The sequence below is a fragment of the Megalops cyprinoides genome, chromosome 4, assembly GCF_013368585.1.
Source record: "Megalops cyprinoides isolate fMegCyp1 chromosome 4, fMegCyp1.pri, whole genome shotgun sequence".
In the NCBI taxonomy this organism is placed as follows: domain Eukaryota; kingdom Metazoa; phylum Chordata; class Actinopteri; order Elopiformes; family Megalopidae; genus Megalops; species Megalops cyprinoides.
Window position 1 is genome coordinate 5,188,016 of NC_050586.1, and position 18,175 is coordinate 5,206,190.

General features: G+C 49.5%; 1 protein-coding gene across 2 annotated transcripts; it reads left to right on the top strand.

Annotated features, from left to right (window-relative positions):
• The first annotated feature begins 68 nt into the window (after positions 1 to 68).
• Positions 69 to 18,175, top strand: LOC118776423 (FK506-binding protein 15-like). Of its 2 annotated transcripts, XM_036526770.1 has the most exons (30): positions 69 to 296; positions 3,453 to 3,559; positions 3,718 to 3,796; positions 4,097 to 4,166; positions 5,408 to 5,482; positions 5,633 to 5,731; positions 5,866 to 6,015; positions 6,481 to 6,549; positions 7,016 to 7,159; positions 7,414 to 7,556; positions 7,867 to 7,915; positions 8,051 to 8,170; positions 8,363 to 8,453; positions 8,775 to 8,887; positions 9,276 to 9,363; positions 9,809 to 9,912; positions 10,000 to 10,098; positions 10,274 to 10,368; positions 11,038 to 11,140; positions 12,485 to 12,517; positions 12,811 to 12,982; positions 13,088 to 13,224; positions 13,569 to 13,724; positions 14,991 to 15,143; positions 15,550 to 15,642; positions 16,285 to 16,395; positions 16,508 to 16,615; positions 16,995 to 17,602; positions 17,790 to 17,910; positions 18,095 to 18,175. In XM_036526770.1, the coding sequence occupies exons 1-30, from the start codon at positions 247 to 249 to the stop codon at positions 18,173 to 18,175; spliced, it is 3,621 nt and encodes a 1,206-aa protein (XP_036382663.1). In that variant the 5' UTR covers positions 69 to 246. The 2 variants fall into 2 exon arrangements, with proteins under 2 accessions (XP_036382663.1, XP_036382664.1); XM_036526771.1 differs by lacking the exon at positions 12,485 to 12,517.

The window sequence follows — 18,175 nt, forward strand, 5'->3', positions numbered from 1 at the left end:
GGATTGTTTGGGCTGAGGTTTTTGCGACAGCAGGTGACGGGTCAGCTGATCTCTTCCAGAAACAGGAAGGGAAATCAGAAGTTGAGCGACCCTATGCCGATTCGGTTTAAGTACTGTGTTTTTGCTTAGACCGGGGTTGCGAATGATCGTGCATTGACCGCACAGGTCACGCAAAATATAAAACAGATATTATTCCTCCCATCTGAGTCTGTTTGCGAAGGGGGAGGAAATCAGAAAGCAGGAGACATGTTTGCCGCAGACGATGAAGACGGGGATTTTCTGTCGCCTACCGGAGGGTGAGTTAGCCGACCGGCTAGCAGGCTAACGTTAGCCGCACAAAATCTGCTGAGTTGTTGCTAGTTAGTTAGCTGCCAATATTAAGTGACTATTTACATTGCAGTCCGACTTTGGCGCTTTGATTAATTTAACACTTCAAGTGATTTTGTGGCGTCAGTGCCCATTCAGTTATTTCTAGCTGGCGAGTTAAAGGTAATCAAAGGAAAATTTCCTTGTTATTGAATGTAGCCTCCTAGCAAGTAAGCTAATGAATTTAGTGAGGAGTTTGATGTTGCTCATTCCCACAGTGGCGTATAACTGTCTGCCTGTAGTGCAGAAAAGTGGCTAAATGGCTAGATTAGCAGGAAAGCGGGCTTGGTGCAGCCGTGCGTGGAAAGTCCATGTTTGTCAGTCTGAAATGAACTGCACCACGGAGGAAGTTCTGCTTTCCTCAAATGAATTAGCTAACAGTTAGCCGCTCAGAAATTCATCTGACCGCTTGCCTTCTTGGAAAAATCTATGCAGAACAGGACTGTAAGTAGCTAGCGTTAAAGAAGTCAAATTTCTGTCAAAATATATGCGGTGAGTTCAAGTTGAAATCACGAGGGATCGATCAGGTACTGGAGGGGGCTCGTACGTTGACAGTGATATACCGTAAATAACCGTCAATACTCGTTTCGAAAACGTAATTAAATTATTTAATTGCTCACACGTGATGTTGCTACTTTGGATACTTACCAAAGCTGCCGTTTGCTGCCAACGGCTGGATGCGCTGTAGCTAGATGCGCAATCCCGGCGTTGAGATTTGCACTATGCCCCTGAAATTCCTGCAGCGCAAAAACCAGACAAGTAATGCTGAGAGAACCGGTTTTTAATATGAATTGAAAGTGATAATACAATGTCAGAAGTAACAGTCAGGTACCGATTAAAACACTAATTTATTTGCTTTTAAGCATACCTAATAAATGGGTGTGTTTATTCGTTTTACAGATAACAGACAATTGAGTCTTGAATTCTGACATTGTATTTTGAGTGTGGAGTTGCTTGTACAGTAATACCGAACAATTTGGTGACAATATATTGGTGCCCTCAAAACAAGACATGGTATATTGCTGCAAATGAATGTTTACTCTTTTGTATCTGAGATATAGCAATATGTTCCCACTTCTTTTGTAATGCCTTGATGCCCTTGAGATATTCAATTACATGCCAATCTGCTGGAGTTTTTGCTTTCTAATGTTTCCTGGTGCATGGTTTTTGTTAAAAATAACTTAATCTGATAAAGAAAGGGGCAAGGCAGTGAAGACAGGCAAGGGTGGGGGGGGGGCGGTCCGTCGGCAGGGGTGTGGACTCAGTAGCCTGTAATTCCGCTCACATGCTAGTCGTTACTGGAGCGGGGTCGGGGGGTGCTCCTCTGAGCATGAGAGGATGTCTGCAGTACTGGGGCAGGGGCAACACGGCCATCCGCATCGGTCTCTCCGTCCTGGCTCCGGCTCACCCCGCGCCTCCCTGTGATTGGGTGCTGAATCTGCCATCGGGGTGTGATGTGGGTGTGGTAAGCCGGGGGAGGAAGGAGGTGGGGGGAGAGAGGAAGAGGAACGACAGAAGACAGGAGGAGGAGGAGGAGGAGGCGGTGGACTCGGCGCTCGGGGGAAGAGCTCCAGGCTCTGTGCGGTAGACGGCCCTCGCTGGCTGGCCATTGAGGCGAACATCCCGCACCGAACACTCCTACACACAGAGCGGCGAGTGGTGTAGGAGGGGCGGCAGGCTCAAGCTGACCCCATGGCAGCAGTTTGGGACAATGACTACCTGTGGAGGGAAGTCCAAGGGTCTGTATCTGAGCCTCTGCATGCTTGACGGGGAAGGGATGTGTGGGGAGACGAAATCAGGAATGGTCACCTCCATAAGCTTTACTGAGACATTTGTATTCCAGTCATCCATTACACAAGACAGCAGTGGCAGTGGACAACATCACCACGGCGCAGATATGAGAGAAATAAGCGCGTTTTGGCTGCCAGCTGATGATAACACGATAGCACTGGAGACTGGAAGTGGGGTGTTGGAATGCTGACTCACTGGAAGCGCTCAGCCACAGAGCTGGGTAGCGTTTGGAGTTTTTTTTGCACAGCTTATAATGACATTAGACGGCCCATCGGCTTCTTCTCATGTGCCGTGTATGTTCCCTGAAGCACGCTGGCTTTAAATGTATCTTATTGCGTTAGCTTGGTCAAGGCTGCCTGTGTCCCTTTAAATACTTTAGTGGAAGGAAAAGGGACGTTGCTTGGCGAGGATGTGGTAACGTATACAACTGCGCTCCTTCATTGCATCACTCTCCTAGGTTTTTTTGTTGTTGCTGCTAAGTGGGGTTAATTCAGGTCTTAGTCTCTGTGGTCCATGTATGTTTGTTTTCCTAAGTCAGCGTCTTGTCACTGCTACCTGACAGCAAAGATTGGAGGAGTTTGTCATTCGTTTTGACATTGCTCTTGCTACTCCGAAACACCGTGGCTAACCCTAAATGCCGATGATGCCATGTGCTTCATGCTTGTGTGCTTCAGGTTCAGTTTTGTACGTTGCCTCGGGATTGTAATTCAGTCAAACTTCCGGCCGTCACACAGGCCTGTGGTTTTATAAAGGTAGATGTGGGTCAAGGTTTACTCTGTGCAGTTTTATGACAGAAGGATCATTCTGGAATAGGGATGGGCAGTGTCAGGCCTTTGAAAGGTGGACTCCTGCATCTTTTGGAGTTGAGTTTCAGTTCACAGTTGAGTTACACCTGAAGCTCTGCGTGAGATGATCTCCTGTTCAAATGGGTGACCTCCATAAGCTGTTGAACACTGAATCGCTGGTAACTGTGGTAGACTCACCCAAGGGGTAGCAACTGTCTGAAGCTGATATCGAAATTGGTCAGGCAAGTCTCTCTGTGAAAAATGTGATTTCTGACTCCTTGGATCACCCAGTAGTAGCTGGTTTTGGATGTGAACATTACCTGCTCTTGGTGATCTAGATATTTGTGGAAGGCTTCTGGGCTGAATAATGCTTCTGGTGCCGTGGGAAGCCTGCAGTTTCGCACAAGCCTAAAGACGCACAGAGCGAACCTTGTAATAGGACAGCTTGTCCCGGTAGTCTGCAAACCGTGTTGAGGTGGTTAACTTTGTTTTGCGTACATGCGATTGCAGGGCGAAGCTGGCCTCCCTCTTCGGGCTCGACCAGGCTGCGAGTCAGGGCAACGAGTCCTTCCAGTACACTGCCCCGAAACAGCCCAAAAAGAGCTCCGCCAACGCAGGTGAGGGCGGGAGGACTCCGTCAGCTCCACCCCTCTGAGAGAGATGAGAAGTGACTGCACAGGGTGTAGTGTTTTTTAATGTAACAGCAGTCTCCCTTAGATGAATATGCAGCGTAAATGTGCTGCTTTGGCTAATTGATCACGACGTCTTTTTACAGCCCCAGCAACCCAGAAGGCTGCCCCACCATCTGGAGCTCCCACAGTCCTGTATGCCACCGCTGTCCATGCGTACCGATAGTGAGTATTAAACTTTGTAAGATCGGTCAGAACATGCATATCTATACGTATGCTTGTGTATGTGCTGTACGTGGATTTAGATGAATTCCTGTTCCCAACCTGTGGGTATTTACGAAGTTCTGTAAAACCAAATAAAACAGATGGGCTTTATTTAAAAAAAAAAAAAAGACAGTTCAGCTGCAAACCTCAACCTAATGCTTCCTCTGGAGGGTTTTCAAATGAGATGTTATGAAGCTGACCGTTTGCCACGTGTGTTTGGACTCACAGTGAACAAATCCGTGTCTTAATGTGTGTTCATAGCGTGAATGGACAATACCTGAAGCAAGGCAAGCTGGGAGCTGCGGTCCTGGGCAGCCACGCAAACCGAGAGGTGGGTGCAGGGCTTCCCTCCCAAATCTTTTTAGCTTGTTTTGGCGATTTTGTTATCTCTCATAATCTCATGCTTAGTGGTCACAAGACAGTGCAGTTTTTACTGCCCTCTCCTCTGAGCTGGCCCTCTGAAGCCCTCTTAGAGACAGCGGAAAACCTCAGCCTTCAACTCAATCTGTTTGTCTCGTGTTAGAACATCACTGATTGTTTTAAGAGTAGGTTTTTAATGAAGAGATCTGTATGTTTTTAAGGTAGAATATCGGGGACAATATGCAGCGTGCAATCATGCGGTAATCCGAGTTTACCAGAGTTCACACTACCACTGTTCTCATGTGACATAATCTCAGACAGATCCCCCCGGGAAAACACATGTTTCCTCCTTCAGCACAAGTAAAGGATTGTACAGCTGTCTAACAAGTCTTGCCCCCCAGTTTTCCTCCAACCCCCTTTGTGCCTGTTGAATCTGTGTTGGCATCCTTTATAAAATTAAAAATCCTTCCTCTCAACAGAAAACTATGCACAGACTGAGGGTTTTCTTCCTTGTAAGTGCCAGAGTCACCACATAGCGAGCTGTTGAGTGTACTACATTATTTATTTGGTTAGCAGATGACACTATCCAAGGAACCCTTCGATCCTTACGGTTTAAGCCAGTACATGTTCTGTCACATGCGTGTACAGATAGAAATTACGAGAGCGAGTCAGGTAATACGCTGGAAGTTGCTCTGGATAAGAGCGTCTGCTAAATGAATGTAATGTAATGTACTGTACCTTACTGCACTGTACCGTACTGGACTGTGTTTGTGGATGCTACAGTAGTGTCCTGCTATGAATTTTACCCTTCGACCTCAGTGTCATAGTTGGGTTTTTTGATCACATTGGGTTGGGTATTTTGTTTAGTGCATGTTGCAGTCTACAAATCTAAATGCCTTCTAAATTCCCTCTTTCTTCGTTCAGATGTATCTTTATACTAGCAGTAGGGCTTTTATGTTTCATTTGAACACTTTTTAAAATACTGGTTTCATTTATTTTTATGTTGATGAAACGCCATCTTAGAGCAACATGCCCTTGACATATGAAAAGAGCAATTATTTTTGTAGCAGTGTAGTTTAGTAGATGTGGTGTCTCACATGCAAAGGTGCTGCTTCCTGTATGGCAGTAATACCACATTGAGTCGTTTGTTACAGAAGACATACAGCGGTTATTCTGACACTCTGCTCTCTCCCTCTCCATGTGCTTTTGCAGTACAAGATTCTAATATATGCCAGCCAACAGAAGCAGGTCACTGCGGCCAGGATCCACCCTGGGTTTCTCTTCACGGTGAGTTTGGGTCGAATGCGTCCCATTGCATGGCATCATGTCGCATTGTTTTGAGTCACATCGAGTTGCGTCACATGACGAGAGCAAGCTCGTTTTTTTCCCCTCAGGCTGTACTGAGAAAAGCGTCACCTCTCCCAATCTCTGCCACAGGTTCAGCCCAGTAACTACTGCACTTTCTACGATGACCAGCGGCAGAACTGGTCTGTGATGTTTGAGTCGGAGAAGGCCGTGATGGACTTCTGCAAAGAGGTGACAGGGAACACGAGGGTTTTAAACCACTAAAATGCTAAAAAGCTGTGTGGCGCCGTGAGTTTCGCTTTATATGCTGTCATATGTACCTGTTTGCTGTTGATCCAAACGTGTGAGGCCTGTCACTCTGTCAGGTGTGCGTGGCTAAGGGAAACAGCGCCCCCTCCCTGGACGTGGTGGTGGTGCAGGACCTGGTGCTGGGGGAGGGGCAGGCTGTAGAAAATGGAGACACCCTGGAGGTGGCATACACAGGATGGCTTCTGCACAACCACAGCATTGGACAGGTACAAAGAAGCTCAAGTTACCTCTCTCAATTCCTAGGTCCACTGACTAAAATGGTTGTCAGGGTAGAATCTTCATGAACCACAGAGTGGGTGGAGCTACCGTGTGTTGGCAATCACAGACTCAGGAACCAATCAGAAGACTCTGGCTGATTCAGAGCCCTAAGTTATCGATGGCACATGATGATACCATCTTTTGTGGATCTTGAACCCTGCCTTTCCCTTCATTACAATCCCAATACCGAATCTTGCTCTTCGTATACTGCATTAAAGCAGGGTTTGGCTTCATCGACCCCCCCCCCAGTTAATGCTGCTCTTGCCCCAGTTTACCTAAATTAACATCATGAGGTTATTGCCGTGTTGGCAGGTCTCCTGAATCTAAGCCTCGGGTTCTGGTACTCCCCTTGTGTACCTCCGGAAGGCTCAGGGCTGATTCTGTGTGTCCTCTCTCTCTCTCTCTGTCCTCAGATGTTTGACTCAAATCTGAACAAAGAGAAGCTTCTGAGGGTGAAACTGGGGGCTGGAAAAGTGATCAAGGTGAGGACGGCGCAAAACAGCCTTCACTCAGTGGGGGCCAATGTGCCTTTCTTAGTTTCCAAGGGTATCCCTCTCTCTCACAGTTCAAAATTCACAGACATAAAACATAACACAACATTACCAAAGCATTAACAAACCACTACAACATAACATATATACACGTAAAGTGTAAAAACAATTAGACATGAACTCACTTAAAAAACTTGTATGGGTTTCAAGGAGTGTAGCATTGTTATGTATGAACTTTCACAGGGGTATGGTGTGAAAAATGTGTCACCTCTGTCTTACCTTGTCACACATTCTTTGGCCAGTGTCTCAGGGGTGACTGGGCCTCTGGCTGAGACAGGCAGCCGTGCACTTCACTGCCAGCATAAAGCTCATCTAATCCCCCAGGAGGGTGGGCAGGTTTTCTGAACTGCTCCAATTGAGAGAGAGCGATTTGTCTCGATTTCTCTCTGTGCTGCAGGGCTGGGAGGAGGGGATGCAGGGAATGAAGAAAGGGGGGAGAAGGCTGCTGATGGTGCCCCCCAACCTGGGGTACGGGTCCCAGGGAGTCCCCAACCGCGTGCCTTCAGACAGTACGCTGATATTCGAGACAGAGATTCGCCGGGTAAGGAACAAATCGTGAATGTATACACATCTTATGTTGTTGTGGTGCTGAGCAAAGGATATTATGAATGAAAAAAATTTTTGTATTCATTTAAAAAAAAAAATTTAAAAGGCCCATGAACTCTTAACTTAACAGGAATATAGATCAAACATGGATCAGAAAGTTGTCATTTTCATGAATGAACGTGTTTATCAGGACGTAGAATCGCTTTTTTTCCACCCTCGTGGTTTTGCATGTGTCCTCCTCCCTCACAGGTGAAGTTTGCGAAGGACAGTGGCTCGGATCGCATCAGCGGAGGGTCCCGGGACTCGGCGGCCTCCTCGCCGGCCCCCAGCGTGGAGAACCCGGGCCCCGACGCCTCCGCACAGCCCCCCACCGCTGTCCCTCCTAAACCAGGGTACGAGCACCGAGTCGCTGTCCCACACAGAGGCCTGTTTCCATACTGTTCCCTGCTCTTTTTCTGTTTGTCTGTAACCAGTGCTGGGCATTCCTGAATTCCACAGCATCAGATGCTCAAAAGATGTTCAAAATGACATATCCACGATGTAAACAAACCCGGTTGTTGTTGTGTCTCACTCATCTGATTTATTGACCTGTGTGTACTCAGCAGGAAGTGAGTTTATTCTTCACATTGTTTCACATTGTATGCCTCTCTCTCTTTCTTTCTTTCTTTCTTTCTTTCTTTCCTTCTTTTCTTTTTCCCCCAGGGATCTGCCATTGCGAGCAAAGTCTAATTCCCTGAGCGAACAGTTCATTGTGAGTGATTTGTTTGTTTTTTCTCTCCTGCCCATCAGACATTTACTTTGGGAACGTGTGGCTCCCATTGTTTGGGTTAGGGGTCTTTGGGCGCCCGAACTTCAGTGTGACGCCTGTCTTGTGTCTCTGTTGCAGAACCCCGATGCCACCAAGGCCAAGCTGATCTCGCGCATGGCCAAAATGGGCCAGCCCATGCTGCCCTTCCTGGCGGGGGCCGTGTCCTCCCAGCCAGACTCCAGCGACTCCGAGATGGAGGTTAGCCGGGGTTGCAGGGGTTTGGGGTTACTTTGGGAAGCGGTACACACATGCCCTGCTGCTCAATGCTGGGCCTCAGAGCCTGGAGCCAGGATTTGTGTTTCTTTCTCTGTTTTTTTTTTTTGATGGTACCTGATTTTCAGGGAGTCATTTGTTGCTTCTGTGTCGCCCCTGTCATCCGCCTCCCTGTAGGACCCCAGTGTGTCCCGATTGAGAGAGAACCCTGCCGCCCCCTCTCCCCAGCCTGTGCAGATTTCAGCAGCCCCCCCGGTCTCTGCACAAGGTGAGCCCCAACATGACCCCACCCGCCCACAGACCTTTTAGGCGCTGCTAGACATCATGCCATCTTCACTGTCTGGTTCTCTTTGTATCTCATCAGCTTTTACCCAGAAGATGCCCACCTAAGCATCATGAATGATTTATTACTAGAGACGTGGATTTATGGCTTATCAGTTCAGGCAAATTTACCAGTGGCCAGTGTAGTGAGAACTGATCGGCTACTAATGCTGGTTCTTGCTCCCATAATGGTTCATCACACACGCTCATTGGCTGCTCTGACGGTTGGCTGTGCTCCTCATTGGTCCTTTGGCCGTCTTTCTTACAGCTCCATCATACCCTCTTGCTGGGGTACCCGTGCCCTCTGCCGCCCTGCTCCCGGTCTCCATGGCAACTGCCAACTCGCAATCAGTCGTGCCAGGCTCCGCCCACGCCTTCCAGGTAAGACAAGAACAGCAGTGACACTTCTGAATAGTGTTGGAATATACGTGACAAAGAGTGAAAGTAGTGTTGTGTAGTGTTAAGGAGCAGGGCTTGTAACTGAAAGTTTGCTGGTTTGATTCCCTGCTAGGGCACTGCTGTTGTACCCTTGCGCAAGGTACTTAACCCACACTTACATCAGTAAATATCCAGCTGTTAAAATTGTGACCGACTGCATGTTAGTGGCTCTGGACAAGAGCGTCTGCTCAATGACAGTAATGTGATGGAAAGATCCACTTGCAGCCAGAGCACCCTCCGTTACTGATATTGGTGTGGTGATATGGTTAGGTAATATAGTTTGTTCAGTCACTGCGGGTCTCACTCTCCTGTGTCTGGTTTGTTTCCTCAGCCATACTCGTACACACAGTCCAGCATAGCTCCAGCCCAGCTGCAGCCTGTGGGACAGATGTACCCCTCTCAGACCGTGTCGTATCAGGGTAAGGGTGCACCGCCTTCGCCAACAACATGGCTAACACTAGTGATGGGGAGGTGAAGCTTCATGGACCCCGAGACAGGAGGTGTGATCATGTGTCTCTGCTGTATCAAATCTCTGATTTAAACCAATCAGAGTGTTTTGCTATGGAGTGCAAACTCATTTGACTGGTTCATCTGAGTGAATGATCGGTGGCAAATGTTGGATCCACCCTTTATTTAGTTTATGAAGCCCCAGTATCCCATCTCCAATTATTTTAAATTATTTTTTATTAACCTTTGTTTTTTTTTTTTACCATGATATGATCCCATTGAGACTCTCTTTTACAAGGAAGCCCTGGACAAGACAATAGTATTTGGTATACATGTACTATTCTTAGAAACACAAGATGGAAACTTAAAGACAAGCAATCCTTTGCACATCTTGTGCTGTTCTCCCCCTGGCGCCAGGTGATGTCACTTCCTTCTTGATGACGGAGGCGCGGCAGCACAACACTGAAATCAGACTGGCAGTGGGGAAGGTGGCCGACAAAGTGGACCAGCTGGCTTCAAAGGTCAGCAGATGGTCCTTCTGTGTGTCTCTGGACCGTCTTCGGTCTCTGGTTGGTTTGACCACGTTTCTGTGTCCTGTTGATTGACAGGTGGATGACCTTCAGAAACAGGGGGGCCTCTCTCTGGGCCTGTCAAACGTATCCATGGAGACTGCCATGATCATGCACAACATCCAGAGAATCATTCAGGTGAGTGTCCATATTAATTAATATATATATTGTATATTAATATATATATTATATATTAGTGTATACAATTCTCTGTGCACCCTTGAAAATCTGCATCCGTAAAGACACTTTTCGTGCTCATTTTAATCATCTTGAGTTTGTCATCTGGATGTTGGTTTTCCTCTGTGTCATGCAGGAAAACGAATGCCTAAAGAAGGAAGTGTTTGAAAAGAGCTCGCGAATCGAGGAGCAGAACCGCAAGATTGGAGAGCTGATCAATCAGAACCAGAGGTGAGGCTCCCGCTGACACGCTAAACGGTAAATTAAACGAACGGTGCAGTAATCAGACGTTCTGTTATGATCAGATACCCAGCTCCTGCAGTCCTTCCCTCCTCTGTCTTAAGAGCTTCTTCTGCTTGGTAATGGGAGGTTCTGTTACTGTTCTGGTGCTGTTGTCTGTGTTCCTATGGGTGTTTTGCTGTAGACCACGCCCCTTCAAGAACGTTCATAATACGCTGGCAAATCAGAACACTTGTATTTTGAACAATAGAGGAGACAGAATTTTAGTGGTGGAATACTCTGAGAAGCCATTTGGTCCAGGAGATCTGTAACTGCCGTCACTATGGCTACAGCCATGTTGTTCTGCCCAAATGCCTGCTTCATTTAAGAGCAAATATGACAGTAAATGTGTTATATGCAAATGTAACATAGAAGTGTTGAAGACACCTTGCATGGCTTTTAGACAAAGAAAACCAGGGTGAAGTATTTGATGTGATTTTCCAAAAAAGACAACATTCAATTCAGGCTCCAAAAATAGATGTTACATGTTAAGTGATCATTTTAAGGTACCTATCATTTAATCAGAGAACAGACCAACGTGTCCTTTGCAGTAAATGCTATCCGTCTTCTGTCTGTTTGGCAGTGCATTGCTCTCATGTGTGTGCTGTCATTGTCTGTCAGGTACATGGAGCAGAGTAACCTGCTGATGGAGCAGAGGAATGACTCCCTGAAGTCCACCAGCGAGCACAACCAGACCCGCATGCTGCAGGCGGAGCAGGACAAGGTATACGAGCGCCGCACAGAACGGCACGGCACAGCGTGGCACGGCACGGCACAGCGTGGCACGGCACGGCACAGCGTGGCACGGCACAGCACAGCGTGGCACGGCACAGCACAGCGCGGCACGGCACGGCACAGCGCGGCACGGCACTGCACACACAGGTGTCCGCTGGCTGCATGCAAATACAGGCGCTGCTTATAAAAGATGTGTCTGTGGCAGCTGCATTTTATTTATTTATTTTTTTTTTTTTTGGGTTGGGGTGGGGTTCAGTTCTGGTACCTAGAGCTGTGTTGGTGCTCAAAGGTGCTCCAAACTTTCCACATGAACAGTTGGTCTCATATATCCTGCGTACTTCCACTTTCCTCTCGTTATGTTTCTCGAATGGTAATGCGTTGGTCATGTGTTTGGCAGTTCTGCCGTTTTTAGTTTCGTTTTGCGTCTTTTGGAAGCATTCATGCTTGTACTTTAGGTTTTCAGGTTGCCTTAATGGGTTGACATTGAGCAGACACAAAATCGGGAATATCCAACAGAACCAGGGAATGTGTTGAGGTTATGTGCCCTTCAGCTGAAAAAGTTTGAAATTTAAATGAAGTCAAAGCAGGGATAGACTCATAAACTCTCAAAGAAAAATATGTACATCCAAGAGCATTTTTTCTGTTATTAACACTGTGTTGCACTACCTGTTCACCTTGTAGACTGACACAGCAATCATATTTTAACATACACTATGGTATTGTGTGTATGAAAATCTTCTAAAGCATGAAAGTGAATGAGAGACTTTGTGTTCATTAATTTGGATGCCTGTTTTTGTTCTTATCGCATGTTTTGCGCTTAGAGCATTTCCTCAAAATGTTGCGTTCAAGTGATTTTGTGTAATTGATCTCCTCTTTCATACCACACCCTCACTTGCACGTAAAGGAAAAAGAATGCCAATTAAAGAAGCATTTTTGATTTTCAGCTATCTGTATGTTCACTCTGTGTTGAAGATCTGCAGTGTGTAACTGACATTCACACTGATGTATCACATGCCTGGCTTCCGCACGTGACTCGTTCAGTGGTGTGCTGCGGCAGTTAGGGACCTGCGCTTGTACCCAGAAGGCTGTGCTGCTTTTGTGCCTGGCAAACAGCCACAGTACCCAGGGCAGTTAAGGGTTCATACCGCTTTGTAAAAGATGAAAGGAAGCACACAATGATCTCTAACTTCAGCTGCTGTGTCTGGGGGGGGCTCTTTGCTCCTACAAGCAGAAATTTGTACCGCTCCTCACTTTTTACCTTCTGTTCTTCCTGGCTGTTTGTCCTGCTCGGTTGGTCTGAGGGCCTCTATTAGTGACTGCTTTCTCTTCCCAGCATGCACTGCCACAGGACCTGGGGGGGGACCAGGTGAGGCTCTTTGCAATCTGTCTTTCGCTCAACACTGTCCCGTCCTCCCATACTAATTTTATCTCTTTCTTTTTCTTCATTTATTTATTTTTTTTTCCTCATTCAGCCATTGTCCATCTCCGTTTCATTTTTCCTCCCACAGGGTTTTGCTGTGTCCCCCCCCCCCCCCATACGGCACTGTCTTCACTGTCACCAGCAGTCCATCACCGCCGTTCTGTCCCGTCGTCTGTCTGTCTCTCGAATGCTCCGTGGGCGGGGCCTCACGCAGCGTCTCTCCCCCCCACCCCCCTCAGGTGCGGCTGACGGAGGAGCTGGCCTCGTCCACGGCACGCGTGTCGCAGCTGCAGCTGGAGGCCACGGCCCACCAGCAGAAGGCCATGGAGCTGCAGGCCAAGCTGAGCGCCGCCCTGCAGGAGGGAGAGAGGCACTGCGCCCAGGCGTCCTCCCTGCAGACGCAGCTGGAAGGTAAGCGTAGCTGTGGCGATTGTGGGTGGGGTTTCCGCGTGGCCCCTCGGCAGTGCGCGCAGGTGCGTGACAGGTGAATGAGCGCACCCGTGTGGCCGTGTACAGAGCTGAAGGAGGGGGCGGAGCGGAAGCAGGCGCAGTACCGCGCGGAGAAGCAGAAGCGCAAAGAGACCGAGCTGAAGCTTAGCAACACGGAGGAGGAGCTGCAGGACCTGAGGACCGAGAAGGACAACCTGGAGCGCGTGAGTGTCTGAGTGTGCCATAGTGTGTGTGTGTGCGCGTGCGTGCGTGCGTGCGTGCGTGCGTGCGTGCGTGCGTGCGTGCGTGTATGTGTGTGTGCGCGTGTGTGTGTGTGTGTGCGTGTGTGTATGTGTGTGTGTCTTTTTCTGTTGCTGTGTGCCTGTGTGTGTGAATTATTGGGGTCCTCTGTCTTTGTGTCTGCATGTGCCTGTGTGTAGTTTTTCTTGGTTGCTGTGTGTATGTGTCTGTATGCGTGTGGATTTTCTTGTTTGCCGTGTCTCATGTCGCACTGCCGTTCCTGCACCGGTGCCTGGTTGTGACGGCCTCCCTGTAACCCCGCCCCCAGACGCTGGCGGACAGGAAGAGGAAGTGGCAGGCGGAGCGCGAGCGGTGTGACGAGGAGCTGGAGGAGGTGCGCAGGAGCAGCCAGCAGGAGCTGGACGCCCTGAGGGCCCAGCTGCGGCGGGCCAGAACTAGCACAGACCAGGCTGCGGCCGAGCAGGTACGGGCCCACCTGAGAATCACCTGAGAATCACCTGTCCATCACGAGGTGGGCGTTATAGAGGGACTCCATTCCCCCTCCATCAGCCTGGCCTCTGCCTCAGGCTACGAGCCAATCACAGCGGCCACAGATCCGATCAAACGAAGAGATGCCCACGAAATCTCAGAGATTCCAAATACACACGTCAAATTTTGATCATGGCATAAAAAAGGAAGTCACTTGATTAATTTCAAATGAAAACAGCATTTAAAAACGGCAGAAACAGGCTTGCATCTCTTGCTTTGTGCTGGAGTGCTGTGCCAACAACATTACTGCATTTTGTGGACTGCGCGGAGAGGTGCGTGCGCTGAGCTGCTAAAAATGTTTTAAAAACATGCTGTCACCAATTAGCTAAGTGGCTAACGGTATTCCCAGAAGGGGCGTCTCTGCCAAACACTCAAAGGGAACATCTGATGAAAGTGGCTGTTTGACGTTCTCAACACCATGTGATGTTCCTATAGATTACGAGGAAGATGTAAGTTGCAACAGAGAAGGTCTTTGCGTAAACAAGCTTGCTAATTGGGTGACGTCTCTGAGTGAACGACCGAAAAGCTAATCCCTAAAGAAGTCTTATGAAAACACATGAAGTATGTAATAAATGTCAAACAGTATTAATAAGTGTGCAATCCATGAGACCATATTATGGAAACCATATCATGTCAGTAGAAGGGGAAGAAAAGGTTGGTTCATCGGCCATGAGTACATTTCTGTTTATTTTTTATTGTACAGGGACTGAAATGCCAGAGAACAGCACTGATTGAATATTTCACTGGGTGGGCCAGTGTTCCTTCATTAATTGTATTACATGGGTTAACTGGTCATTTTCAGCTCAGATTAAATTTACCCAAGATTTTCCGCTCAGTATGCTGTATTATTTTTCAATAAGACATTAGATAACAGATATCAGATGCTTGTTTTTTTGTTTATTTTTGAAATTACAGAGATTGGTTATGCGTGAGTACTTCTGAAAAAAATATTCTGAAAGATTCTGAAGGATTAAAGGATTCTGAATATCTTTCCCTTTTGTGTCCATGTGTTTGTGTTTTTCTAACTGTGACTGTGTGCTTGTGTGTGCGTGCGTGTGTGTGTATGTGCGCGTGTGTCTGTGCGTGTGTGTGCCTGTGTGCGTGTGTGTGCCTGTGTGCATGTGTGCGCCTGTGTGTGTGCCTGTGTGCGTGTGTGCGTGCGTGTGTGCGCCTGTGTGCGTGTATGCATATGCTTTTGCAGCTGGCGCAGCTGCAGGCGGAGCTGGAGGCGGAGTGGAAGGGGAAGTGTGAGCAGGCTCTCTCTCAGGCCCGTGAGCAGCAGGCCCGGGAGCTGGCAGAGCTTTCTGAGCAGAGAGACACGCTGGAGCACAGGCTGGCACAGTTGCAAGAGAAGGTGACCAATCAGGCGGCCTCGCGCCGAACACACACACGCACGCACGCACACACACCTCGGCTGTATCAAAACAGGAGAAGGTGACCAATCAGGCGGCCTCGCGCCGAACACACACGCGCACACACACACACACACACACACACACACGCATGCACAGACACACACACACACCTCTGCTGTATCGGAACAGGAGAAAGTGACCAATCAGGTGGCCTCACAACAAACACGTACATCTGCTGTGTTGAAACGTGGTCAGGTTGAGCTCTGTGTGGTGACAGTGAGCAGGTTTTCTCAGTAAGTCTCGTAACGCAGTGTTGAGTTTTGCGTGATGTGTTGAGCCGTATGGACTGTGTGTTGTTGTGGCTGTGCAGTTGTGAGGGTCGCTCTCTCTCTCTCGTCCCGTCAGTTCTCTGCACTCAAGCAGTCCCGTGATTCCGAGGAGCAGCGGTTACTAGAGCAACAGGAGCAGGGGGAGGAGCTTCAGGCCCTCAAAGAGAAGGTGGGACCCCAGTGGTGTTTGGCTAAAGGGATGGACACTGATGGCTCTGCCTGTTATCTTTAAACACTTTCTCTCTCTTCCTCTGCCTTCTCTTACTCTCTCACACTCCCCTCTCTTTCTGCCTGTCATTTTAATGCACTTTCATGTTATCTCTCTCTCTTCCCCTCCCTCTCTCTCTCCCTCTCTCTCTCTCTAATTCAAATTCGAACCTTTTTTGGCATGGCCACACAGATGTACAGTACTGCCAAAGCAATTTTCACATGAATATACAAACAAAATGATTATTAACCTTAAAGTAATGATAATTTCTCTCTCTCTCTCTCTCTCTCTCTCCCTCTCTCTCATTCCCCTCCTCCCTCCTTCCCCTCTCTCTCCCTCCCCCGCCCTCTCTCTCCCTCCCCCTATCCACCCCCTCCCCTCTCTCTCCCTCCCCCTCTCCCCCCCCTCTCTCCCTCTCCCTCTCTCTCATTCCCCTCCTCCCCCCTTCCCCTCTTTCCCCCTCTTTCCCTCTCCCTCTCCCTCCTTCTCTCTCCCTTCCCCTCCTCCTCTCTCTCCCCCTCCCTCCCCCTCTCTCTCTCCCTCTCCCCCTCCCCCTCTCTCTCCCTCCCACTGCCCCCCCCCCCCCCCCCGGTGTCCCATCAGCATGCAGCGCTGCAGGAGCGGGCAGCGGCAGTGAAGCAGCAGCTGGAGGCGCATGTGGCGGAGCTGGAGAGACGGCTGGCGGAGCAGGAGCAGGCGGACACCGCTGGGGAGGTGAGGGAAAAATGAACCACCGTCACGGGCGAGTCACACACACCTGAGTTACCTGAGTTCACCCACACCTGCCTCGGCCAAAAGATGAGCGCTGTCTGTGCTTTGCCCGCAGGTGAAGCGTGTGATGAACGGAGTGTTCCACTCTCTGCGGGGGGAGTTCGACCTGCAGGAGACCTACACCGGCCAAGCTGTGCTTGGGGTTCTCGTCAACACCATCAAGGTAGAACACCCCCCTGCTACTGAGAATCATTGGTCTGAACCACTGTTGAGTTTTAATTTGTTGTGAATGAAGCATCTGTTATAGAATTAGACATATCAAGACGTCATATTACAGTAGTGTGGCATAGCCGTAAGGACTCCTAACTGAAAGGTTGCTGGTTCAATTCACTGGGGCACTGCTGTTGTACCCTTGGAAAAGGTACTTAACCCACAATTGCCTCAGTAAATATCCAGCTGTATAAATGAATAACATGTAAGAGTTGTAACCTATATAAGTCGCTCTGGATGAGAGCGTCTGCTGAATGACAACAGCGTAATGTAATGTAATATTGAGTTGTGGTTTGTCTGAATGTGGGCGTCTTTAACTCCGTCTCATACAGAACGTCACCCTGCAGCTGCTGACCCGGGCGGACCGGACACCCTCACAGAGGAGCGACACCGACGGGCAGGAGGAAGAGGAGGAGGAAGATGATAGCGCGAGAGCGAGGGAGGAGACGTCCCTTCCAGAAGCGCAGCAGAACGGCAAGGAAGAAGAGGAGGTCGAGAAGGAGGAGAGGACATGCTCTGTGCGGGTGGTGGAGGAGGACATGAGTGCGAAGGGGGGACACAACCACCAGCCAGAGCGAGAAGAGCTCAAACAGGAAGTAGCCACGGCTGAGGAGGAGGCAACGCAACAGGAAGTGAGAGCGGAGGCCAGCCAGGAGTCCGGACAGGAAGCGCCCGTCACAGGAGCATCCCCCAGCTGTCCCGCGGAGGCCGCGGGAACGAACGGCGTGAAACCCGCAGGGAGCCCAACCCCCGACCCGGAAGCGGAAACAGAGACTGAGGCCGAGGCGATGGAACAGGAGACGGACAGAGCGTCTGTGAATGACGATGGTCCCCTCAAGGACCTGGAGGTGACAGACACGGCTCCGGTGGGCCCCCCCACTGAGCCCCCGCCTCCACCCACCCCCCCACAGGAGAGCGCGGAGACGGCGAAGCCAGCCAGGTGAGTCCCGCACCTGGGCGGCCGACAGCACCCAGCACAGCATGTTTCAGGTGCCCATGAGTCGGCCATTCCCTGCTAATAAGCCTGCATTGTGTGTGATTCCCTCTGCCTGTCTGTCTCTCTGTCGTGTCCGTCTGTCTGTCCTCTCCGGACGCTGTCCCATCCCTCCTGTGTCCTACTCTCTCAGTTTGACTGAGGGATTAGAAGGGGAAAATGGAGAGGCGCCATTTTTCCAGAATGCAGCCCCAACCAAGCCCCCCCCGCCGCCTACCACCACCACCACCACCGAGGAGGAGGAGGAAGAGCTGGTGAGCACGGATTTGCAGAGCCTTCTCCCGCCCGAGCTCTCAGATCTGCACATCCTCAACCCGCTTCAGCTCCATGTCTCTGTCAGACCGATCTGTGACTTTCTGATACGGAAAACTAGAAACCGTGCTGTACTCCTGAGCTGCACATTTTGCTAATGTTGTCTTGTTTGTGGTTCGTTCACAGAGCCTGAAGGGCAGGCCGCCCCCAGCCCCGCTCTTCGGTGACGACGACGACGACGACGACGACCTTGATTGGCTGGGATGA

Coding starts and splice junctions, on each gene's coding strand:
- LOC118776423 (XM_036526770.1), top strand. CDS start 247: ATGTTTGCCGCAGACGATGAAGACGGGGATTTTCTGTCGCCTACCGGA. Junction 6,550..7,015: donor GGGCTGGAAAAGTGATCAAG/GTGAGGACGGCG, acceptor TCTGTGCTGCAG/GGCTGGGAGGAGGGGATGCA. Junction 13,725..14,990: donor ACCAGGCTGCGGCCGAGCAG/GTACGGGCCCAC, acceptor ATGCTTTTGCAG/CTGGCGCAGCTGCAGGCGGA.